The 22,123-nt window shown below is 58.4% G+C and overlaps 1 protein-coding gene across 4 annotated transcripts; it reads right to left on the bottom strand.

Annotated features, from left to right (window-relative positions):
* Positions 1 to 4,986: 4,986 nt before the first annotated feature.
* Positions 4,987 to 21,068, bottom strand: IMPDH1 (inosine monophosphate dehydrogenase 1). Of its 4 annotated transcripts, none has more exons than XM_059171779.1 (16): positions 20,815 to 21,068; positions 16,810 to 16,908; positions 14,628 to 14,676; positions 12,304 to 12,405; positions 12,117 to 12,191; positions 11,669 to 11,875; positions 11,448 to 11,535; positions 10,427 to 10,626; positions 9,720 to 9,810; positions 9,368 to 9,463; positions 7,898 to 8,041; positions 7,643 to 7,787; positions 7,199 to 7,342; positions 6,973 to 7,056; positions 6,382 to 6,398; positions 4,987 to 5,758 (listed from the first exon to the last, which is right to left on the bottom strand). In XM_059171779.1, exons 1-16 carry the CDS (start codon positions 20,988 to 20,990, stop codon positions 5,658 to 5,660), a joined length of 1,818 nt encoding a protein of 605 aa, XP_059027762.1. In that variant the 5' UTR covers positions 20,991 to 21,068; the 3' UTR covers positions 4,987 to 5,657. The 4 variants fall into 4 exon arrangements, with proteins under 4 accessions (XP_059027762.1, XP_059027761.1, XP_059027764.1 ...); XM_059171778.1 differs by having other exon boundaries at positions 16,810 to 16,911; XM_059171781.1 differs by lacking the exon at positions 6,382 to 6,398 and having other exon boundaries at positions 20,815 to 21,067.
* Between the last annotated feature and the right edge of the window lie 1,055 nt (positions 21,069 to 22,123).

Raw genomic sequence — 22,123 nt, forward strand, 5'->3', positions numbered from 1 at the left:
CCTATTCGATATCCTGACGGACATGTGCAGCAAGCAGGTGGATGCCAGCACAACACCGTGAGAGTGGATCAGATCTTTGAACTGAATCTGAATCTTCCAGATCTGTCCCTTGACCCAGTTGAAGCCGGCTTTCTCTGTACAACTGCTGACACGGAATCCAATCCTGCACAGTCCTGGACGCCAGCTTCGTCCTTCTCAGACCACTTGCCTGTCCTCGGTTTCCCTAGAAAGTTCACAGAAGCTCCAGAATTCCTAAATCCCCTCCCCTCCACCTCTGTGGGCTTCAGACCGAGGGGAGCCTCAGTGCAAGGTCAGGGGAACCCTGAGCAGAGGGGTGCCCCACGCAGGCTGGGCCAAGGTAGCAGCCCTGTCGCAAAGGGCAAATTCGTCTTCAGCTCTCTTCACCCACGCCTACTGCTCCCGGTCCCCAGCCCCCTCCTGCCAGCTTCCTTGAGGGACTTGGGACACCATGCTCCCCAGGAGGTAGGGCGGAATGGAAGGGAGGACATCTGGGCAGGCCCTGCTTCCTAACTGAGCTCACGTCTTGCTGTCTGGCGACTTGGGAAGTCGCTGTCTCCCCAGGCCTTATTTTCCCCGTCGGTAATCAAGGAATATGTGCTGCTCCCACCTCATGGGATTGCTGAGGATAAGATGCACCCACCACAGAGACTGCTGCTTGGTCATACATGGCGGCGGAAAGCAGGCCTTTTAGACTCCTCTCCGCCCCCCCCCGCCCCAGCTTCTCTCCTTTCTGAGAGATTACTTTACTCCCGTGCTCCTCCTGTCCTTCAGAAACCAAATTTTACTGGGGACGCTGGCAACCAAGGAATGGTTGCCAAGGGCTGGGCTTTCAGAAAGGCTGCCTGTTGCCTAGGAAACTGCCCCACTCCAGGGTCCCCGAGGTCTCACAGGTCGGCGGGTCCTGGCGCCACCTGCTGGACGCAGTGACACACTGCTCCTAAGGCCCGCGGAACCGGGATTCCTGCTTCCTTTCCCAAGCAGGGAAGGCGACGGCCTCCGCTCTTCTACCCCCAACATCTCCACCGTAAAAAGTCCTTTTCTCCTTTATGTCCCTAGATATTCCCAGAGGCAAGAGCCATGGAAAGGAGCTAGAGGTACTGTGGACCATGGGAGGGACCATCCTTACCCACATAGAAGGACGGAGGGGGGCAGGGTTGCTGGTGGTGTCAAGTCCAAATGAAGTTCCTCCTCTTGATTCCCTGAAGCCCAGATCACGTTTTGTTCCCCCCCCCCCCAGCCCATTTCGCAGGGAAGGAGCAGTAGGGAGGAAGACATCAGAGTTGGGAGTGGGAGAGTGACAGGCTCACATCACAGTGACAAGGACCTCACATCACAGCCACCTCTGGCTCCCTTCTTCCTTCCCCGCCTCTCCACCCCGGGTGAGCCTCGTCCTGGCCTCCCTTCTCCTGGCTTTCCCTGAGAATCCTCCCACCCACCCTGACAGCTTGTCAGAGAAAGCTCTGGTTGCCTCAGATGATCCCGTCTCAGACCAACCCCAGGGGGCAGAAAAGAGAGAGAAGCAGAAAACTACTCTGAGAGACCAGGTCTCCTGAGTTGGTCTGCCACCTGAGGCAGCCCCCACTTGCCCTTGGCCACTCTGAGATGACCCTGCCCTGAGAGGTGAAGGGTGAAGCGGACCTGATGTGCGGGGTCAAGAGACAGGAAGCTGTTGAGATGCCTGACGTGCAGGTGTGGGGGGGGGGGGGCGCTCTTCCTTCCCTGAGAACAGAAACTGAGGCACCTTTTCCCTCTTCCTAAGTAGAGAAACTGAGGCACCTAGAGAGGGAAAGGCTGGTCTCTACCTGTCCCAGGCTAATACAGCACCCTGTCACCCACCTGCCTCCTTCCGACTAGCTGGGCTGGGGAACACGGCTCACTTGGGAGCCAGATACCAAGCTCTCAGCCCAGCGACTGCTGTTGCCAATGGCCTTGAGAAGGGGTGGGGCAGGAGGTTGGGACCAAGGTCTCTCCGGTGCCTGACCCTGCCTATCTTCCGTCTGGAACTGACCTGGGAGGAAGGTACAGGAGGCTGGTGAAAGTGACTCCCACACTCTGCAGGGGAGGGGCCCATCCCGGGGACAACAGGTATGGGGAGCAGGGTTTGGGAGCTGGGGCCTGGTCAGTGCCGTTGGGGTTGTGGGGTGGTGGACAGAATTGCCCCCAGCCCCTGAGTAAGGAGGGGTCCATGTATAAAGTTGTGGGGAGAGGCACGGACCCAGAGAGGCTGGGGTCGGAGTGCGGTTCTCAGACGCCAGGAGGAATTCTGAAGGAACAAAAAAGCTTAGTTCGAGGTTGGAGGGAGGAACTGCGTGCCCCCCTTCTCCCCAGGGTTGGCCCCTCTTCCTCTCTAGATCCCACTCCTGGATGTAAGGAGATGGGGTGGAGGGAGAATTGAGGGTGGCAGAGTCATACACAGCTGGGGTGCTGACCCCTCTCCTGGCTGGCTGCCCGCCCACTTCCTGATCAGCACTGGAAGCACAGAAGCTGAAAGAGCCCTCAGAGGGCTAGTGCAGCTCCTCCAGAGCTACCTACGAGTGAAGCTATCTGAGAGCCCTGCCCTCCGCTGGCAGATGTGAGGGGGAAGGTGGAGCCGAGGGCTACCCACCACTCTTCCATCTGTCCTCCAGGGTGGGCCAGCCACAGCCGCACGGCTACCCCCCAGCTCTCGGGCTCTGTTCACCTGCACTGCAAGCCGCACCTCCCAGGGTCCCCTGGGCCCCCCCCAGATACTGCTGCTTCTGCTCCTGCCCCAGCCAGAACAAGAAACTGCTGCTCTCCCTGGCCCGTGGCTTCAAGGTGTAGGCCACGGAGTGTGCCAAGCCACTTCCTGTGCCAGCACCAGAGCCCAAGGTGAGCCACCTGGGTGCTGGTGTCGCTGTGGACCACTGGGACCCTGGCCGGCTCACTGCACAGATGCAACTGCTCATGAGGCAAGACCTGGGGTGCTGTAGCAGCGAGTCCTGGGGCCTGTGCAGCCACATGTTCCACAGCCTGGTGGCAGGCACCCTGGGCCGCACAGAGCTGGGCGAGGGTGCCAGGTCTAGGTGAGGGGACACCTGCACTTCACGAACCAGTCTGGACTGCGGGTGGACACATCCTGCTGACTGTGAGGTCTGTGATCTGCATCTGTCCCAAACGTGGCTCTGGACCACCTCGGAGTGTCCATATGATGTGGCCTTCCTCCCTAGAGCAACTGTCCCCTTGTCCCACCTGGGCCTGAGTGTACTGTCCGGGCCAGCCTGGCATGCGTTCATCTCTAGCCTCTGTTCCTTTGCAGAAGAGGAGGACAAATAGGGTGTGCCAAGACTAATTTACAGAGCGCCCAGAACCTTCCACACATTCTCTCACATTGCTACAATGAGGTCACGAAGTGGGTGCCGTGTCATCTGAAGGCCTCATGGCACATGCTTTGGCAAGTCTCAGAAATCACGGAAACTGGATTCTCTAATTTCTTACAACAGTGATTCTCAAGCTTGGGAATGTGTCAGAATCTCCCGGGACTGAGTGATAACTCAGAGGCCCAGACCCTGTCCAAACTCAGGGAGCCCAGGCTTCGGGGTTTGTTCTTAGCTTTCTGGTGGGGTTGGATATGCACCAAAATTTAAGGACCACCGTGCCTGAATTCCCTCTAGGAGTGCCAAAGTAAGGCTAACACACCTCAAGTAACAGAAAAGTCATCGATCCGAGGTAACCCATTCTCCTGGTCAGCTCCAATGGACCGCCGGGGTCTAGCACAGAAGGAAAATGCTCCCTTTGAACCACTCACACCCTTGATGCCAGGTGACTCCAGAGTTCTCTAAAAACCCTTAGATCTGGCCAAGCCGATTCCTGTACGGTTTTTGTAAACCAACGTACAGGACAAACTATGAGACACGGCCTCGTTTTGGTCCATCCCTCGCAGCTTCTACCATCCCCTGGTATCCGTGGATCCTTCTCCCACATAGCTGGGTCACCTTGGACTCTTGGGTGCTCACTGAGGCCACAGACTCCAGGGTTTGAGGCCTCTGCGGACTCTCAGTGACCCAGTCACTTCGCAGCAACTCAACTGACTCTGAACAGCACCCCCCCACACCAGACAGTCCTGCCCAGCAGCTCTTTCTTTCTCACCCCTGAAGAAGCCACCATGAAAGGTTAGCCCCCCAACCAAGGGGCTCTTTCCGGAAAGGTCGGAGGGCCGGCAGGTCCTGGCAGGCGGGTGGAGAGGAGCCTGAGGCAGCCCCTCCCCGACAGTCAGGGGAATGTTTCCAGCTGTTCACGAGCCACAAACTGGGTTTTGTTTCTACAGCCTTTGCTCGTTCCTACCTCTAGAGCACTCGGGCCATCTTCTTGGCTTACGCGCCTGAGTGGTGTCTGTACCTGGGTGGCTTGGCTGTGAGACCAATTCCCAGTTGCAACAGAGGCAGAGGAAGGCAAGGGGAACGCCCCAGGACCCCTGTGGCCCCCAGGAGATGCAGCAGCCCACGCCTAGGTGCCGTCCCCACAGGGCGGGGTTTGAGGCTGGGACGCGGGGTCTGAGAGCAGACGAACCGTGGGAGCTGGGCCCCTCCACCCGGTACCACACACGGGTCTCCGCGGATGAAGGTGCCGGTCAGGGCTGCAGCCCCACTCTGCACCCACCTGTGTCCGGGCGGCACCGTTTGGTGTCGCGAGGCCGCAGTGGGGACTTGTGGTCGGCCACCAGGGAGACTCCTGACATTTGTCTTCTGCGACCTCAGTGGCCCCAGGCAGCAGGGGCATATGCTGGCGTAGGCCCAGGCCTGGGAGACCCCTCTGCCTGGCCATGTGGCCTAATTGTGCCAACGACCCCTAGAGTCCCACAATGCCCTCCTCCCCTTCCTGGGGAGGCTGGGCCTGGTGTCCCCCAACCACACCCCAGCCCTGCACAACCCCACCCCAGCCCGGCTCTGTTGGGGGCTTGGAGCTACCAGGATGGGAGCCAACTGTCCAGTGGACAAGAGGCAGAGACAGGATGGAGAGGTATTAAGACCTCTTGATTTATTCCGATTATTTAATATACAATGACGTAACTGTGACCCCAAAGTGTGCAAAGTTAAAGCCTTCGACTGCAGCTGAGAGGAGAGGGCAGGAATGGTACACCTGGGGATGACGGTGAGTCAGGAATGAAGGGCAGCCTCCTCTCCAGGGCCAGGGCCAAGGGTGGGGGTGGGGGCAGCGGCCTGAGGAGCCGGCCCGAGTAGCCTAGGGCCAGGGGAAGGGGGCAGAGACCTCCCTCTGGCCTAGGTCAGGAGCCCAGAAGTGCCACATGGCTGAGGGGGCAGCAGCCCAAGAAAGGCCAGAGGCAGGGCCAGGAGAGCACCATTTCTGGGGTGGGGGGTGGGGAGGGAGGTGCCCTACAGAAGCCAGGAGGGGCCACCTGCCCCAGGGGTGGGCGCCAGGCCGGAGCAGGCTGCAGCGAGAAAGACCTGAGGCAGGCACATGGCCTGAGAGCCCAGGCTGGCTAGGCTCAGGGGGACTGAAGGAGGGGGAACCTAGGGGGACCCCCAGGGCAGCCGAGCCCTGGGAGCAGTCCGAACTCTGCAGGGGTTGGCCAGGAGGGGGCCACAGACCCTCAGGGGCTCCCCTCCTCTCTCCCTGGAAAGGAGCTGCGGAATCCGTAGTGCAAATCTATGGACCACTCAGTTATGGAGGGAGGCGGTGCTCAAAGGGGCACCCTGGGGCGCACCCCCTCCACTGCCCCAGCTTCCACCACCATCCTCAGTACAGCCGCTTCTCGTAACTGTGGGGACAAGGCAAGAGGGAAGCCAAGGGTGGGTTTCTGGACCCTGCTCCCTTCCCAGATCCCCTTGCCTTTAGGCCTTGGGCTGCCAGGGCACCCCCACATGGGGGGTGTGGGGGAGGAAAGAGCAGGCCCTGGGCCTCTGTGTTCCCCAGGCCAAGGCTCCTGAAAGAACCATGCCAGGTCCAGAGACAGCCATTGCTCCTTCTGGCCACAGCCACGGCCGAGCGGACTGTCCTCAGTGCTGGGGGCGGAGATGCAGCTATGGAGCTATGAAGACACAGTCCATCCTCACGAGCGAGCTCAGACCGAGTTGCACCTCCGCCGCCCACATCTCTACCCCACCCCTGCACACACAGCGGCCTAGGCCTAGGTGGTCACTGGGTCCAGTCCAAGACAGGGTAGCCGAGGCCTGTGGTCAGGGCATGGGTCTGCACCCCTCCTTTCCACTGGAGGAGAGGCCACGGTTGGCTGCCCCCAGCTCAGTGCTGGTCCTAGGGTCCATGTCCCCTGCTGACACCCCAGGGCCACCCCCGACCCAGCAGCCCCTGCCCCCAACCCAGGTCCCACCCAGACTGCCCCTGCTCTACTCTACGCTTGGCCCGGGCAGCGCGGTTACTTACACGGCAGAAAGGTATAGCTACGGGAGGGTGGGGCAGAAAGAGACACAGGTTAGACGCCCGCTGGTGTCTGGGGGGGGGGGGGGTAGGCCCTCTCGACCAGGGCAGGGACACATGCCTCTGCGACTACCGCTGCCAACTAGCACTGCCCCCGCCCACGGCCGCCCCAGCTCTGGCCCTGGCATCTGTCGCTCTGCCCTTGTCACCGCCAGAGGGCGCGTGCCCCCAGCCTTGGCCTGCCTGCCTGACGCTGCCACCAGCAAGAGCCCGGCGCCACCAGCCCCTGCCACCAGCCACCAAGCTGCTGAGCAAGCGAGGGACTGGGAGCCCAGGAGAGGTCAGCGGCCACAGCCTCCCATGTCCTGCTCGGGGAGGTGCCCGAGGGGAGCAGAAGGGCCTGACTCACTGGGGGCTAAAGGACAGGGTCCCACAGTGGGCCCAGCCCTGGAGGGAGATGGGCTCCTCCTGCGGCAGCACCGTCCCTGGAGCAGATGGTCCACGGGTTCCCTGAGACCTCAGCCTGGCCTCAGAACCATGGCCCCACCTGCCCGACCCAGTGCCCGCCAGCTGGGGTGAGGAGGCTGCCACACTTACGAGTGCAGGCCATGGACGCCGCCCTCGATCTGAGCCGACATGGTCCGCTTCTCGAACTTGAGCTCTCCTGAGTACATCATGGACCTGTGGGCAGGTAGGCGGAGAGGGTCAGGGACACCGAGGACAGAGAGAGAGAGAGAGAGGAAGCAGGAAGGAGCCGGGAGCCTCCCAGGGACCCCTACCTGTGCCCCCAACCAACGGCCCCAGCCCCAGTCGCAGGACTCACCGCAGGACGGACAGGCTCCGGGCGCCGATATCCTGGCAGCCATGTTGGATCCCCGCTATGAGGTAGGGCACGAACTTCTGAATGGAGCCTTTGTCCTGGATGGAGCCCGAGACACCCTGTGCGATCTTCACCTTATCCCCCTCACTGTGTGGAGGTCAAAGACACTAAGCCAAGCGGCCCCCCTCCCCCGCTCGGGGGAGCCCACCCTGCCTCTTGAGGGAACCAGCAGAGGGGACACCATGCAGAAGGCCCCCAAGAGCAGCCCCTCCCTGGGTTCTGAGTCAGACGGCCCAGGGACCATCCCAGGCCCACTACTTGTACCCTGTGCTTTGTTTCCAGAACTATCATGTGGGGACCGGGCACCACATGGGGAAGTCACAGGTGGTGGGGACGCAGGAGGGTTGTGGTTGGTCTGCCCAGGGCCGGGATTCCACAGTGGGGCACCTGAAGTATCGTTTCTGGCTGCTGCTGCTCTTCTCCATGGCGTCCAAGGAGCCCATGCCCCGGTACTTCTTGAGCCTCACCCCGTCGGAGAAGAAGTACTCGCCAGGGGCCTCCGTGGTGGCAGCAAGCAGGGAGCCCATCATCACTGCGACGGTTGAGGGGTCAGTGTGTCTAGGACCACACACCTCCTACTGCCCTTGCCCACCTCCCGGCCACCCACCCCTCCACGCGCCGACCCCAGGAGAGCCCCCTCACCTGTGGAGGCTCCCAGAGCCAAGGCCTTGACCACATGCCCCACGGTCTGGATGCCACCATCCGCTATGACTGGCACTCCAAAGCGCCGGGCATACTCAGCCACCTTGTAGACGGCAGTGCCCTGGGGCCGACCACACGCCATCACTGTGTGTTGGAGGGGATACCCATCAGAGCTCCAGCAGCAACACAGGGAGAAGCCCCCTTCTCCGTGTGCCCCACCTCCGCGTGGGGAAAGGGACCAGGCTAGACGGTATTTCCGAGGCACAAGAGAGATAGCAGCAAAGAACACTAGGGGCAATGGCGCCCCAGGGACCTGGCCCACTTCACCCAGAACATTCGCACCTTGCAGGATTCCGGTGGCCTTCAGAGTAGAGCGCCCCCACCCCCAGACCGGGGCACGTGGGTCTGGGGGAGGGGGTCCCCAGGCTCAAGGTCTCTCTCTCTCTCTCTCTCTCTCTCGACCTCTGTGATTTGCGAAGCCTGTTCCCAGGGTGAGGTACTCACAGCCTCCTTTGGGATACAGGTGCGTGTTTCTCTGAGTTTAATTGTCCAGGGTCTCTAAGTATAAGGTTTTAAGTGGGAAGTCTAAGGAACTAGCATGTACCTGGGGATGGAGGTGAAGTGGGATACAGTGGAGAAGAGGCCTTCTGGGGAAGTACCTGTGGTTGGTTTGGTCCCTATTGCCTCCCAAGAGTTAGAACAGTGCCTGACACACAGCAGGTGCTCAGTTTGTCGAGTCACCAAGGGAAGGCCCCCATTTTACCAGAGTGGTCAGCTAAGACAAAGGCTCAAAACTTAAAAGCAGAGGCTCTGAAGACCAAAAGGAGGAGACGTTTTGGGCAGAAAAGACCAAGACCAAATGGGTCACTTGGTGTTGTGGCCAGATACATCCCCTCAAGCCAAGCCAGGACCTACAAGTCAGACCCCAGCCTCCAGGGAGCACCCCTCAACCACATGGAGATACACAGCAGGGTCTCCCCCACTTCATGGGTAGGAGCACACCCCGAAAAAGGGCTTTGTGACTGAGCTGGATCCCCGTTCCCCATTATTGCCACACGGTGATAAGCTCCTATGTCCTTACACACTCAGGGACATGCTATCTCCATGTCCCCAAGTTCCTGCCTTGTCACAAAGCTGATCCCAACTCTGAGCTGGGTTCCAGAGAGCCCCTCAGAGAAGGATTCACACCAGCCCTGGCCCTCTGGACTGGGCCTCCTGGGCCAGAATCTGAGAAGCAGGCTGGCACACACCCCAAAACTCACAGTAACCTGATCTCACACCAGCCTCCCCCAAGTCAGTGGGCCAGAGAGACAGAGTTGGAGCCCAAGTCACCCCTGAAGCACCCCTCATCCTGGGAAGAGGCCTGGTACAGCGAGCATTCAGCACGCATCTGTGGGACATGAGTGGGTCCCCAGAGCCTGAGGAAGGCCCGGGGGGCATTCTTGTTGGCATCGCTCTCCTGACACCTACCTTCCTGGGTGATGCAGATGGAGCCACAGCCCATGCCCACGCGCAGCCCGTCTACACCGGCATCAATCAGGTTCTTGGCCTGAGCCGCTGTCACCACTGAAGGGGTGGGGACAAGGGTTTGGAGAAGCAGGGAACGAGAAACACTGTGAGGGTGGGATGCCCTTGCCTTGCTCTGGGGCTGCCTGGGACCCCAGTCTAGTCCTCCTCAGCACCCCCCACCGACCAAGCCCGTTCATTCAGCCTTCTGCCCCCACGCAGGAGCAATGCCATCACCTAGAGAGGCTGAAGGACAGAGGGAAAGTTACACAGCGAGGGAACAAGGGCTGGGGGCTGACGGGGACCCTGCACTCACCATTCCCCCCAATCACCTGGAGGTGGGGGTATTTCTGCTTGATGTAGTGCACCATGGCGATCTGATACACAGAGTTCCCTTGGGAGGAGTCCTACGAGAAGGGGGACAGGAAAGCTCAGGCAAGTGGCCGAGTCCTCACAGGAGGAAGGGGGTCATAAGCAAACAAACTTCTGAAACTGTATGAAAAGTGTTAGGAGAAAGCTCTTTCTTCTTCTCCCTGGGCAAACAGCTTGACAGCTCTCAGCAGACTGAGTCTCCAAGAGGCCTGCTTTCCCCCAAAGGTTGAACGCCACCAATTTATGGTCTCAGAGCAGAGAGGGCCCCGGCATAGCCACTGTATAGACTGGTCCTCACAGCAAGCAGGTATTGCCTGGGGCCATGGCCTGTTCCCACCAACTCACTACCAGATGAAACCACTGCATTCCTTCCACCCCGGGTTCTTCCTCTGACAGGTGGGCGTGGTCTTGACCCTCCGGGAGTTGTGGTGAGAACCAAATGAGTTCATCCACATAAAGGTCTCAGTGCAGGACCTGGTGAGCGGGAGGTTCTCGAAGAATGTGAGCTCTGAGTGTTAGGGTGCGGAGGGCCTGAGCTGTCAGAGGACCAGTGACCCTGCCAATCCCGGCTTCAGGCGTCATTGGAGGCAAACCCGGGTGTCCGTGAGCCTCTCCTCTCCTGAACCACCGTGCCCCCGGCGGTGTCCGTACCAGCACTATGACGTCGGCGCCTGCCTGGGTGAGCAGGTCCAGGCGGTATTTGTCATCCTCCCGGGTGCCCACGGCCGCCCCACACAGCAGCTGCTTGTGGGAATCCTTAGAGGCCAGAGGGTAATCCCTGTTCTTCTTCAGGTCAGTGCGGGCAATGATGGCCACCAGTTCATCACGATCGTTGACAATAGGCAGCTTCCCTGATGAGGAATGCAAACGTTCGGTAAAGGAGCAGGCCTCTTGGGGCCAGAGTGGGACTGGGGGACTGGGGGACTGGGGGACCTTGAGGAGGAAACCGAGCCAGGTCAGAGATTCTACTGAAGTACCCAAAATAGCCACTAGGTGACAGCACCCACCCAGGAAATGCTCCTAGGGACCTGGCCCTCTTCCCAGGAACAGGAAGCAAAGAAACCTCCTAGCCAAGTGGGTTCCGGAGCTCTTCCTGCCCTGTGGCCTAACCAGGCTGGGTGGGTGGCCCCTGAGCACTGGCAGCCTTTTACCTGCTAGGCCACAGGCCACAGTGGTCGAAAACCCCTAGCCAGGGCACAAATGTAAGGCTGTCTTGCAGGAAGGAACACATACCCTCTCCAACATCACCCCCAGAAAATAACCCAGTAGGAGCCAGGTAGGCATTGCTAATGTCTCCCATAAGGACCTACAATGTCAAATAAACTTAACTGCAGGATTTCTCAGGGCCTTTAATAAGTGGACATACAATTTTTTTAATGGAATGTGGGAGATAGAAAGCAGCATGTTCCAGACTTTTTTTGTTTGTGATGAGCATTTTACAGGACGAGCATTATGGGGAGACATAGTGTGAAGATGTTGAATAAGAACAGGTTTTCCTATGCCAGGAAAAGGACCTCAGGATTCATGCTCTAACCTGGCATTGCTCAAACCTTCCCTAAGGCCCGGCCAGTTTGGTTGCTGGGACAAGACAATGGTCTGCAGCAACAGCTGGCCTGGGGTACCAGGAGCCAGACTCGGGGGGGTCTGGAGCTTTCTGCCCATGCCCGCGTACCTTTCTTGCTGCGCTGCAGGATCTCATTTGCCTCTTTCAAGGTTACACCGGCAGGAGCCACCACCAGCTCGTTCCGTGGCGTCATCACCTGTGGAGCCAGGAACATTTGCCTGCAGGTTGGCAGGTGAGAGAGAAGGGAGCCAGGCCTCCCTCTGGTCCCTGGTCACAGGCACCAGCCTGAGGCCCCAGGATGTGAGGTCCTCCCTTCCCCCTGCAGGTACCTCGCTAAGGAGGGTGGTGTGGTCCTTCTCGGCAAGAAAGTCAATGTCTCGGGAGGTGACAATGCCCACCAGCTTACTGCCCATGGTGCCTGTCTCCGTGATGGGGATGCCAGAGAAGCCATGCCGGATCTTGGCCTCCAACACGTCACCCACAGTATGTGAGGGGCTTAGCACCACGGGGTCCGTGATGAAGCCCTGTTCAAATTTCTGTGGGGAGAGATGGGGAAGGAGAAGGCTAGAAGAAGGATGGAGGCGGCATACAGCCAAGCCACAGGGGAGCCTGGGCTCTCAATGGGGAGAGCGGGCAATGGGCAAACGAGGACTGGGCCCCGTGTGCCCAGTGTGGGGAAGGGCAGACGTCAGCCAGGGGATGCACCAGCCTGCAGGGATGGCAAAGGAGGGGGCGGCCGGGTCACATCTTCTTTCCGGGGACAGGCCTGGTACTTGCCTTGACCTTCCGCACCTCGTTGGCCTGGAACTCCGGGGTGCAGTTGTGGTGAATGAAACCAATACCGCCCATCAGCTGGGGTGGAAGGGAAGCACGATCAGAGCGAGGGCTCAACCCTCTTGCTCTGCAAACCAGCCTCCCATTCAGCCCACCCACCCCAGGGACGCCACCCTGATGCCCGACTCACAGCCATGGCAATGGCCATGTCGGCTTCTGTCACAGTGTCCATCGGGGAGGAGATCAGTGGCGTCTTCAGGGTGATCTTCCGAGTCAGGGCTGAAGTCAGGTCCTGAGAATAGAGGCACGGTCTAGGTGAAGAGTTTTACTATTCACTTAACGAACATTTACTGAGCTCCCATGGGTCCCCGACACCAGGATGGGCCTGCAGACACAGCAGTGGACAAGGCAGGTAAGGTCCCTGCTGTCCCTCCTGGAGGTTACAATCTACTTGGAAAGATAACAAACCTGAAAACAACATGTATGAGATTATTTCAGTCAAGATAAAGGCTCCAAAGAGAGACAACAAAGCCAAGTCACCATGGCAAGAAGGATGTGGTGGTCAGGAAAAGATCCTTCCTTGGGACGTGACAAGTGGGAACTAGTCGAGTCAGAGTCTGAGGGACTGTCGTGTCAGGCAGAGGGAGCTGTGAGTGTGAACCTGGCCTCTGTTCCCAGTCTTCCTGAGGTGTATTTAAGACAGGAAAAGGCTAGCACGGTAGAAAGGGGGACAGCAGGGGATAAGGGGCAAGAGGCAGGCAGGGGGGTGGGTGGGCAGTGAGCGTGTGTCGTCTTGAAGGCCACGGAGAGGAGAGGAACTTAGATTTGCCTCTAAGATGAGAAGCCACAGGAAGGTCTCAGGCACAGGAGAGACATGCTCTGCTTCATGTTTTAAAGAGGTCACTCAGGCTCTGATGTGGAGAATGGACTCTACATAACAAGGCCTGAGGCAGGGAGGCCACCGAGCAGGCGGCTGAGCCGGGCCAGGCGGGAGAGGCTGTGACCAGGAGGAGGCGGCACAGGAAGGAATCTATCAGACATCCGTGGAAGTAGGGAACCAAGGGGCTGCCACTCAGGGGAAAGGTCAGGGAGGCAAATACACACTGGCGAGGAATCTGCCTCTGAGATTCAGGCCAACGGCTCGTAGATTCTAGCCTCCCAAGCTCTCACAGACTTTGGTATAGAATTTTTGGAGATTCATAGGCCCCTGAAGTCCATCTCACAGACCCTGGTTCAGAACCATGGCCCTGCAGTCTAGAAAACCCCACCTTCTTCTCTCCCATCATGTCACAGAAGAAGAGCCACACGGCCTTCCTGACCTAGGCCACAGGACAAGGAGACCCTTGATGGCTGGGAGGGAACCGTTTCATCCCTTTCTTCTTTGCACCCTGCCCAGGGTCCGGCATAAAGCCAGAGGGCTTGGTAAACTTTGTTAAACTGAACAGCTGAACCAAGACATCCTGGTCGCCATCGCCAGGTGCATGTTCAGAATAGCTCAAATTTTCCCCCCAAATCTGTCCGCATCAGCACTGGCTCCACAGGCTAGACAGGAGTCTCCCAGATGTAAGACTGATTCAGGCACACTCTGGCCTTTGGTCTTTCCTGAGGATCAGACCTGAATAAACATCGGTAACAGCAACAACAACAACAAAAAAAAATGATTTCTTTAACATGCATGAATTCATTATGGAATAATCTAACTTGGGGCACCTGAGTGGCTCAGTGGGTTAAAAGCGTCTGCCTTTGGCTTGGGTTATGATCTCAGAGTCCTAGGATCAAGTCCCCCATCTGGCTCCTTGCTTAGCGGGGAGCCTGCTTCTCCCTCTGCCTGCCACTCCCCCTGCTTGTGCTCTCTGACAAATAAATAAATAAAATCTTAAAAAAAAAAAAAAAAGAATAATCTAACTTTTCCATGAAACAACTTATACTCATCAGCACCTACCCCTTGGCTTCTATGAGCTTGTCATATCTTAACTGTGTAAAGAACACTGTCCATTCTCTTGGCTCATTGATGAGCCCCTCCAATAAAGCGAGGCACCAAGTTTCCTTGTATCTGTCCAAAATCTAATTCTTTCAAATCCTCTTGCCAATTCCTGTGCATTATGGATCCACAAACAAGTCTGTCCACCTCATCCAAAGTCTCCAGAATTTTATTGGCTTGTGTCATGTCCTTGCTCAGCATTTCAGACAAAACCCAATCCTTCCCTGCAATGGTAAGAGGGCTACCGCACCCATGCCCATGCCCCCAGGGTCTTTTTGAATCTCACCGCGAGCTCCATAGGCGACAGCCCTCCTGCCCTGTGCTAGGCACACTGCTCAGCATACCCCTGAGTTCCCGCAGCTGCCTCTGCCCCATTAGACATGACCCACTACTCTGTGCCAGTTTCTCTGGCAGCAATAAAGGCTACATGCCCAAGATAAGTCTCTCCCACACCCTGCCCTTGAACAAGAAGCCAGCCTCTTCTACCACATACATGGTCCCGCTCCCCTCAGGTCAGCAGAAGAGGTACTCACCACCTCATCAGCTATGAAGTCTATGAATCCTGGGAGAATCAGGAAATCGCTGTGGAGACAGAAAAGTGAGTGTTACAGGGTATGGTGGGGTCCCCAAAAGGGGCAGGTCCTACCATGCCTAGGGGAGGCAGCCTGTGGGTGGGAGGAGGGGCAAAGATTGGAGCCCTCTGATCCACGTTGTTCCCTGGTCAGGGCTGAAGCAACCCCCTGCCCTCCCAACCAGCATCTGGTGGACTCCAGCCCAGAAACCTCAAGCCAAAGCCAGCGGAAGGTCTGTAGACTGGGGCGCCACCAAGGCGGTTGGCCCCAGATGCCCACTGCCTTCAGGACTCAGAGTTCATCGAGGGACACAGAAGTCCCTGTAATGACACACAGAGTACATACAGTGCCTACCCTCGAACACTTCTCCATCTTGATAGGGGGAGACAGTCAGCAAACGCGGAATGAACCTGAAAACCATTTAGTAGCACAGCATGGCATAAACACCTCAAAGCACAGGACAAGTGGCTCAGCCCAGGGCCGGGGCTGCTGAGTCACGCGGGTTCAGAGCAGCATGGAGGGACCCCAGGGCACTGAGCGTGGGGCGTGTTCGGACAGAGGAGGGACTCCACTCCGGTTGGAGTGGGGTACACCACAGACACGGCCTGGGACAGAAAAGGGGAGGAAGGGGGTTTCCCAGCAGTTTAGGACCAGGACACCTGGTCAGAGCGTGGCAGCTGCCCACACTAGGGTGGGCCCTGGTCACAGCAAACCCGAGAAGGAGTGTGTATACCTGCAGGGGTATGGCACAGAAAAGTGCTATAGCCACCACCCCACCCCCACCACGGGCTAGACTGCCTGAAATCACAGGGCCTTGGTGGACACACCCAAAAGAAAATGCTCCATACTTCAGGAACACTCCCAATAGGACTAAGCAAAGCAGCCAGCACCCACCCCAGTGCAGGAAGGAAAAGCTCCAGGGTGGCTCGGAGAGGTGGGGTCTTTAACCTGCCCCAGACCTAGAGAAACTCCTAGCAATTTCCCTAGTGAGTTTTCCTAGAAGACTCCAGCGAAGAATATATCAAAGAGATACTTTCTCCCCCTTCATCAAAGACCCCCAGACAAATCAAGAACCTCCCTGCTCCCTTGGCAGCCCTTCTGTACAGTGAAGAGGCCTCTGTGGTTCATGGAGAGGCGGGAGGAGAAATGCTGGAGTATGGGCCCCCGGACATTGTCTCGGCATTATCTACATCTCTCACCTGACCCACACCCCAGCTGTGGCCAGGCAAGGGGGCCATACAGGAATGACTGGGAATCCTGGTGTCTAGGGAAACTGCCTGCCAAGCAAGAATGCTTCCAGGGGAAGGCAGGGACTGGCAGGAGACAGGACTGGGGTTCTTCTGACTTGCCAGCATCCCACTCCTCCCAGCCCCAGGTTTTGATGCTCTTTGCTGGCATGGACACAATCCTGCAGCCCGTAGAGGAGCTAGTGCCAGGCCTGCAGCCCACAGGACAACTGGCCCAGGGCCCATGGAAAAGCAAACTAAGCCAAAGGCAAACGGCGAGGTCTCATCCTCCTCCAAAATCCCGTGTGGGGTGGGCTTGGGATGGTAGTCACAAAATACCCACGCCCAGGGGGCACGAGTGCTAACCAGGGGGCGGGCAGGGCACAGGTGGAAGTAAGGCTGGACAGGTCTGTGTGGAAAAGGAGCCATCCCAACTGCCCAGCCGGGCCTCTCCTGGAGGCAACACCCAAGCAGCTGCCTTAGCTGGACTCCAGGTTCCCTTCTACCCTCTTGTGAGCTGGGAGCGAGAGGGTGTCCTGGACCAAGGTCTGGAAAAAGTCTCTCCATAACTCCCACATCTCCACTTCCCGCCCGTCCCAAGGCCCCTCCATGGGGTCAAAATGACCACGAGAGGAGAAAGGGGGCAGGCCGACCCCGGATCCGGCCATAAACGGGGCACAGCACGGAGGGCCCGCTATGTCGCTGTGCCACGTCCGTCTGCTCTCAGCGCGGGCCTCCTTCCTGCCTTTGCCCGGTGCCCCCACCCCCACCCCAAGTCACTCGAATCGGGGCCGGAGAACGCGGGCGTCGCGGAGGGGGCAACGGTGCACGTGCAGGGCCCCGGGCTGGGGGAATCGCGGCGCACGGGTGGGCGCGCCGACCCCCTCCCCCCGCTTCCCCCTCTCCCCGGCGCTTACTTGTAAGTGAGGCCATCGGCGTTGGCGAAGAGCTGCTGCGCGGTGAGCCCATCCTCTGGCACGTAGCCGGTGCCGCCGCTGATCAGGTAGTCCGCCATGCTGCTGAGAGACACCGCGACCCGACATAAACACCCGCGCGGGCCGCCCCGCTGCTGTTGCTGCTGTCGCTGCTGTCGCCGCTGCTGTGCTGACGCCGCGCCGCGGCCACGCTGCCGCCGCGGGCCAGGCTGGCCGGGGGCGGGGGCTGCGGCAGCGGCGAGGCGGGCCCGGGGCGCCGCCCTCTCCTCCCGCTCCTCCCCGGGGAGGCCGCCGCCTCCGCCCCGCGCCGCACAAAGGCCCCGCGGAGCCCGGCCCAGCCGCCGCCTGCAGTGGCACAGCAGCCCCGCGTACGGGGCGGGGGAGGGAGTGTGGATCCAGTGGGGGGAGGGAACTGAACCTGGCCGGGACACGCCCCCTCCACCAGTTGTGGTCCCGCCTCCTAGCACCCCCTTCCCCTGCCCTGCAACGCGCCCCTCGGTTCACTCCCAGCCTGGGTGGCCCCAATCTGGGCTCCCCCAGCCATCGGGTCCTCGTCTCCTCTTGTCCTAACTCCCCAGCCCAGGGATACCTCTAACATGGTTTGCCTTTACCCAAGACCAAAGGAAGGGCTCTCTGATGGGTACTTGGAGCCCTGAGGAACTGGTGTGGGCTCACCTCTCCCCAACATACTGGAGTTTGTGATTGTAGGCTCCCCATCTCCCCCAACATCATGCCTAGGGGGCAGGCAATCTCAACAATGACGTTCCCTGACCTTTGGGCGGCCTTGAAGCCCTCTGCAATTTACAAGGCATTTTTCATAAATGATCACATTTACACTACAGTCCCTCAGCTGCCAACTATTAGATAGCCCCACTTTAAGATGCAAAACCTTCAGTTCAGGAAGCCAGGGAGGATGGGTACTGCCTTGGCTTCCTGATCCAATGCTTCTGTCCGACATCCCTGTCCCCAGCTCAGAAAGTGGTGTATAATCATCAGGGTTTTAACCCCAGAGGGGAAAGTTTGTTTTTATTTGGGAGGATAGTGCCCTAGGAAGGTGAGGGAGGATCACAGGTCTGGCTTAGGCAAGTATGCATACAAATTAGGACAAGCTAGGGAAGTTCTGAGGATTTCCCCAAAGAGAAGTTTGGTGGTTCTGTGGGCCCAGCAAGACCCGGATTTCTACATGGGGGCACTAACATTTGGTAGCAAATTGATTCACATGAGGACAGGTGAGGTAGCAGGGGGCAGACTCTCCCTCTGTATGACCAGCACAGCTAATGCTACTTCCTGATCAAAAGTTAGAGAGCAGATTCCCCCCGACCCCCAAACTCCATGGTCTCTTGTGGTCCCCACAGCTCACTCCTTGGTAAGGGGAGAAAAAGGCAGGGCAGGGACACAGTCCTCCTCCTGGCAAGGTGGCTGGCTGGCTGTGGTGCTCCTCCCCCCCACCCCCCCCACCCCCAGCCCTGGGAGGCTGCGTTTGTTTACTGCGCCACAGTTTGGTGGCAGCCAGGCCCAGGGGAGGCTCACTGGGATGCCCAGCCTCCCCCAGTGACACCCCAGGACCCTGCCAGATTGTTCCATCTGTGTGCAGATGGGAGGGGGACCTTCCCACAGAGCTAAGTGATGAGACCCGTGAGGAGTGCTGGAAGAGACTCAGACATCCAGTGCCCTCTTTCCTCTTACTGTGAGTGATGGGAACATCACAGACCACCATATGGGGGAGTGAAGGTATCCTGAGGAGCACAGAACTAAGACCTGCCACTGGCCACCTGGAGGCAGAACAGTGAGACCTGCCAGAGAAATGACCCTGGCCACCCAGAGCTGCTCTGGGGGCACCTTTGTAGCCATAGGTTAGGGCTGGAATGGCATTGCAGGCAAAGAGCAGCTGAGACTGCTAGATCTCTCTACATCTCTAAGGGTCTCTCTAGATCTCTAAGGGACATGCTCTGGGGCACTATCTCCTAAGGAATGGGTCAGAAATGGGTAGGGTACTAGTCAGGATTCCACCAGACCTGGGGCACAGGACAGCAGCTGGATTCTGGTATGAAATGAATGTGACATCTGCCCTAGACTAGAACTTGGACCCAAGAGAGGAGGCTGCTAGGCTGAGTGATGAGGAGGGTCACTTTCCCAGTGATGACAGAATGGCCCTATGCCCCTTCTCCAGCTCCCCCACACCCCCTCCAGCTCTGACCTGTCTGGGCTCCTCATTACTCTAAGCTCCTGGGCTCAGCCCTGGTTAGGCTGTCCTTTTCCAGAGCCCGTTAATCCATCCCCGTGGCTTTCCTCCTCCCTCTTCCTGATCTTCCCCAGCTGCTTCCTCCATGGGGAGGAGACTCCGAGGCAACCAGTGGGCCTCCTCAGCCAGAGGAAGGGCTGTTGGTCTCCTGAGGCTCCCCACCTAGCAGCTGTGAAGGCAGCAGGGCAGAGGAACAGGCCTAAGCACCTTCTTCAGGGTCTCGGGTCACAGGGTAACAGTGCCAGGCAGGGAGCCAGAGGTCTTCCTCTGCCTGGTCTGGGGCCCTTTGAAGGGACAAGATTTCAAAACACTTTTGAGGGGAGGGTGGGGATGGGGAGAAGAGGTAACACAAACATTGGCATTGAGCTGGAACAAGGAACATGGTCGCACAAGTTCAAGCCAGAGAACAGTAATACTAGCCTCAAACCCAGGACCCAGGCTTTCTATGCAACCCTGTCGTCTTCCCACAGCTCTAAGCCAGTGAGAGCAGATGGAGGTCTAGCGAGCAGGTTTGGAATCTCATTACACCACCTGGCTGGGGCTCAGGTTTGACACAGGTTCTTCAGGGACGGGTGGGGGGTGGGGATGCCCCTTTGTGCAGAAGTACAAGGAGGAAAAGGAATGCTTCTTCATGGCCCCGGTCTGAGCTCTGAAATGATACTTTTGCAATACCTGCGTAACCCACATCAAGCCTGCAAGTGCCCCAGCCTGCTCCCTCTCCTCCTCTGGCCTCTCCCTTTATAACCGCGGACCCTGAGCCCCACGAGCTGGATTTCTAGGATGGGAGGAAGTAGGGCTGCCAATCCTGAGTCAATTCTAGAGAGGCAGCCTGCCAAGGGTGGGGGGGCAGGCTTCACCCAGCCGCCCCTTAAGCCTTTAAAAGTTCTTACATAAGCTGCCAGCCCCTGTGCAGAGCTTCGGGGCTAATTCCCCCAGGCCACCCCCCCCACACACACACACAAAACTCAGCTTCCAGGTCACCTCCCCAGGCTGCTGAGCACCAACAGATGGGGCAGAGAAAGAAGTCCAAATCCTCTGGACCAGGACAGCGGGTTTGCATTTCAAGCTGTGATACAATCCAGAGATTAGCCACTGTCTCCTTTGCAGCCAGTACCCCTGGGGCCCAGCTCAACACCCCCACTCTTCCTCCAATGACTCTTACAGACCCCAGCAGGCTACGGGCAAGAGGGCGTCTTGAAGGTTAGGAGAAAAACCCTGAGGTGAGCTGCACTGGCGGCCTCATCAGACCTCAGTGAATGAGTGAATGGTGAGGAGGGGGCGGTGTCCTCACGGGCGCTCTGAGGAAGCATCCATCCGGACACAGACACCTGCCAGGAAGATTCTGGAGATAGTTCTAGGAGGAAACGGCTACAGGAGGAGCAAACAAAGTTGGACAGGGACTCCAGCAAGCACTGTCTCCACCCCCAGAAGCTGGAGCCGCTTGGACCAGGTACCGTCGGGTGTGTAACCGAAATCCGACACAGGGCTAAGATTTCAGGGAGCATTTTTCTACCTCGCTCCCAGACGCGGCGCAGCACCGAACCGTTGGCCCAGTGCCTGCCTGCATCCCCCAACCAAAGCCAGGTGCTTGGCGTCTGAGCCCGGTTTCAGGAAGTTAGGGGTTGAGGCAGTTAGAGGGCAAGGGTGCTAGGGCCTGCCCTTCCCCTCCCCCGCAGCGTCGCCGGGTTCCCGGAGCCACCGCGCCCGCCCCGGATGCGCCCCGCGCGCTCTGCCCTGGGCGTCACCTCTCGGGCTCGTAGCCGGCCTGCAGCAGACGGGCGCTGTACCGCTGCGCCGCCGTCTCGTGTCCGGGGTGTTGCCGGGCTCCGGGCTCCGGAACGGCGGCGGCTCCGCCTCCCCGAAGCGGCGGCGGTGGCGGCAGCGGCCCCGACCCCGTTAGTGGAGCAAGCGGCCCCTCCATGCGGAGGCCGCTGCTCAGGGCGGGCGGGAGCCGCTCCGCCTGGAGGCTCCCCGGGCCCCCGCTGGGGAGTGAGCGCAGCCCAGTCGGGGGCCGGGGAAGGGGCGGGGCCTGAGAGCCGGGGTGGGGCTTGAGGGTAGGGGGCGGGGCATCAAGGGATGAAGGCTCGGTCTTGGTACTGCGCTCCGCCCAGCCGGGTAAGCGGGTGTTCGGACTCAACCCGTCTCTGGCGTCCCGGGATCAGTGAGCGGATACCAGGAGATGGAGGTGGAACTGCAAAGGAACGCCGCACCACCACCACCCCTCGCCCCATCACCTTCCCCCTCAGTCTAGACCTTCCAGTTTGTCCTGGCTCCTTCTTAGGAAAAGCAGAAAAGAAAAGGAGCCGAGCGCTTAGGAAGACTGATGGAATGGTCCTCTGGAGCGCCTCCTACGGGCCAGCCGCAGACCTACTTCAACTAGGACAAGATGGGCGGGGAGATAATCCATCTTCCTTTGCCTACTGCCTGCCCTCTTTACATATTCAACAGACTCCCTTAGACCAGAGGAAAATAAGTCTCCTCAGCTTTTAACTGTCACTACCTGACGAAGGAACAGATAAGGCTGCAGGATCCTTAAGGAAAAAGGCCTTGTCTGCCTTCTTTTGGGGGTACCCCATAACCACGTAGTGGGGCTGAGCACGCAGGTGCTCAAACTTGTTCATTTACTGGCTAGAAGACATAACTCTTCCTATTTCACCACTGTTATTATTCTTGTCAACAATGAACGCGCACATAGCAAAGATGGCAAAGAAAAGAGTCCCTTGCCTTCAGGCAATTTCTTTGAGGAGACAGAGTAGTCAGAAAATAAACACTTGACAATTCTTATACTGTATAGTTAAAAAAAAAAAATCTGACAATTCAAGAGAGCAAATGGTAAACATTGAATGACTGGGGGAGTTAAGATGTATTTCAAGAAGGCAGAGTTGTGGATCAGACTTTTCAGCAACCATCTCACAAAGGAAATTGAATTTTTGCAGTGGTAGGATCTTGCATTTTATCCTGTCTGGTATCTTTTCCTATACATGTGCACACCCACTCCCCAGATTTAGGATTAAAGCACGGTTTCTCCGATTCTTGGCCACACATGAAAATCTT

Source organism: Mustela lutreola, chromosome 4 (genome assembly GCF_030435805.1).
Source record: "Mustela lutreola isolate mMusLut2 chromosome 4, mMusLut2.pri, whole genome shotgun sequence".
NCBI lineage: Eukaryota > Metazoa > Chordata > Mammalia > Carnivora > Mustelidae > Mustela > Mustela lutreola.

Excerpts from the sequence above, each read along its gene's own strand:
- IMPDH1 (XM_059171778.1), bottom strand. The coding sequence starts at position 20,990 with ATGGAGGGGCCGCTTGCTCCACTAACGGGGTCGGGGCCGCTGCCGCCA. Across the intron at positions 12,406-14,627 it reads ACTTCATAGCTGATGAGGTG|GACCTGACTTCAGCCCTGAC; the intron begins GTGAGTACCTCT and ends CTCTATTCTCAG. Across the intron at positions 7,788-7,897 it reads GGCTCTGGGAGCCTCCACAG|TGATGATGGGCTCCCTGCTT; the intron begins GTGAGGGGGCTC and ends CAACCGTCGCAG.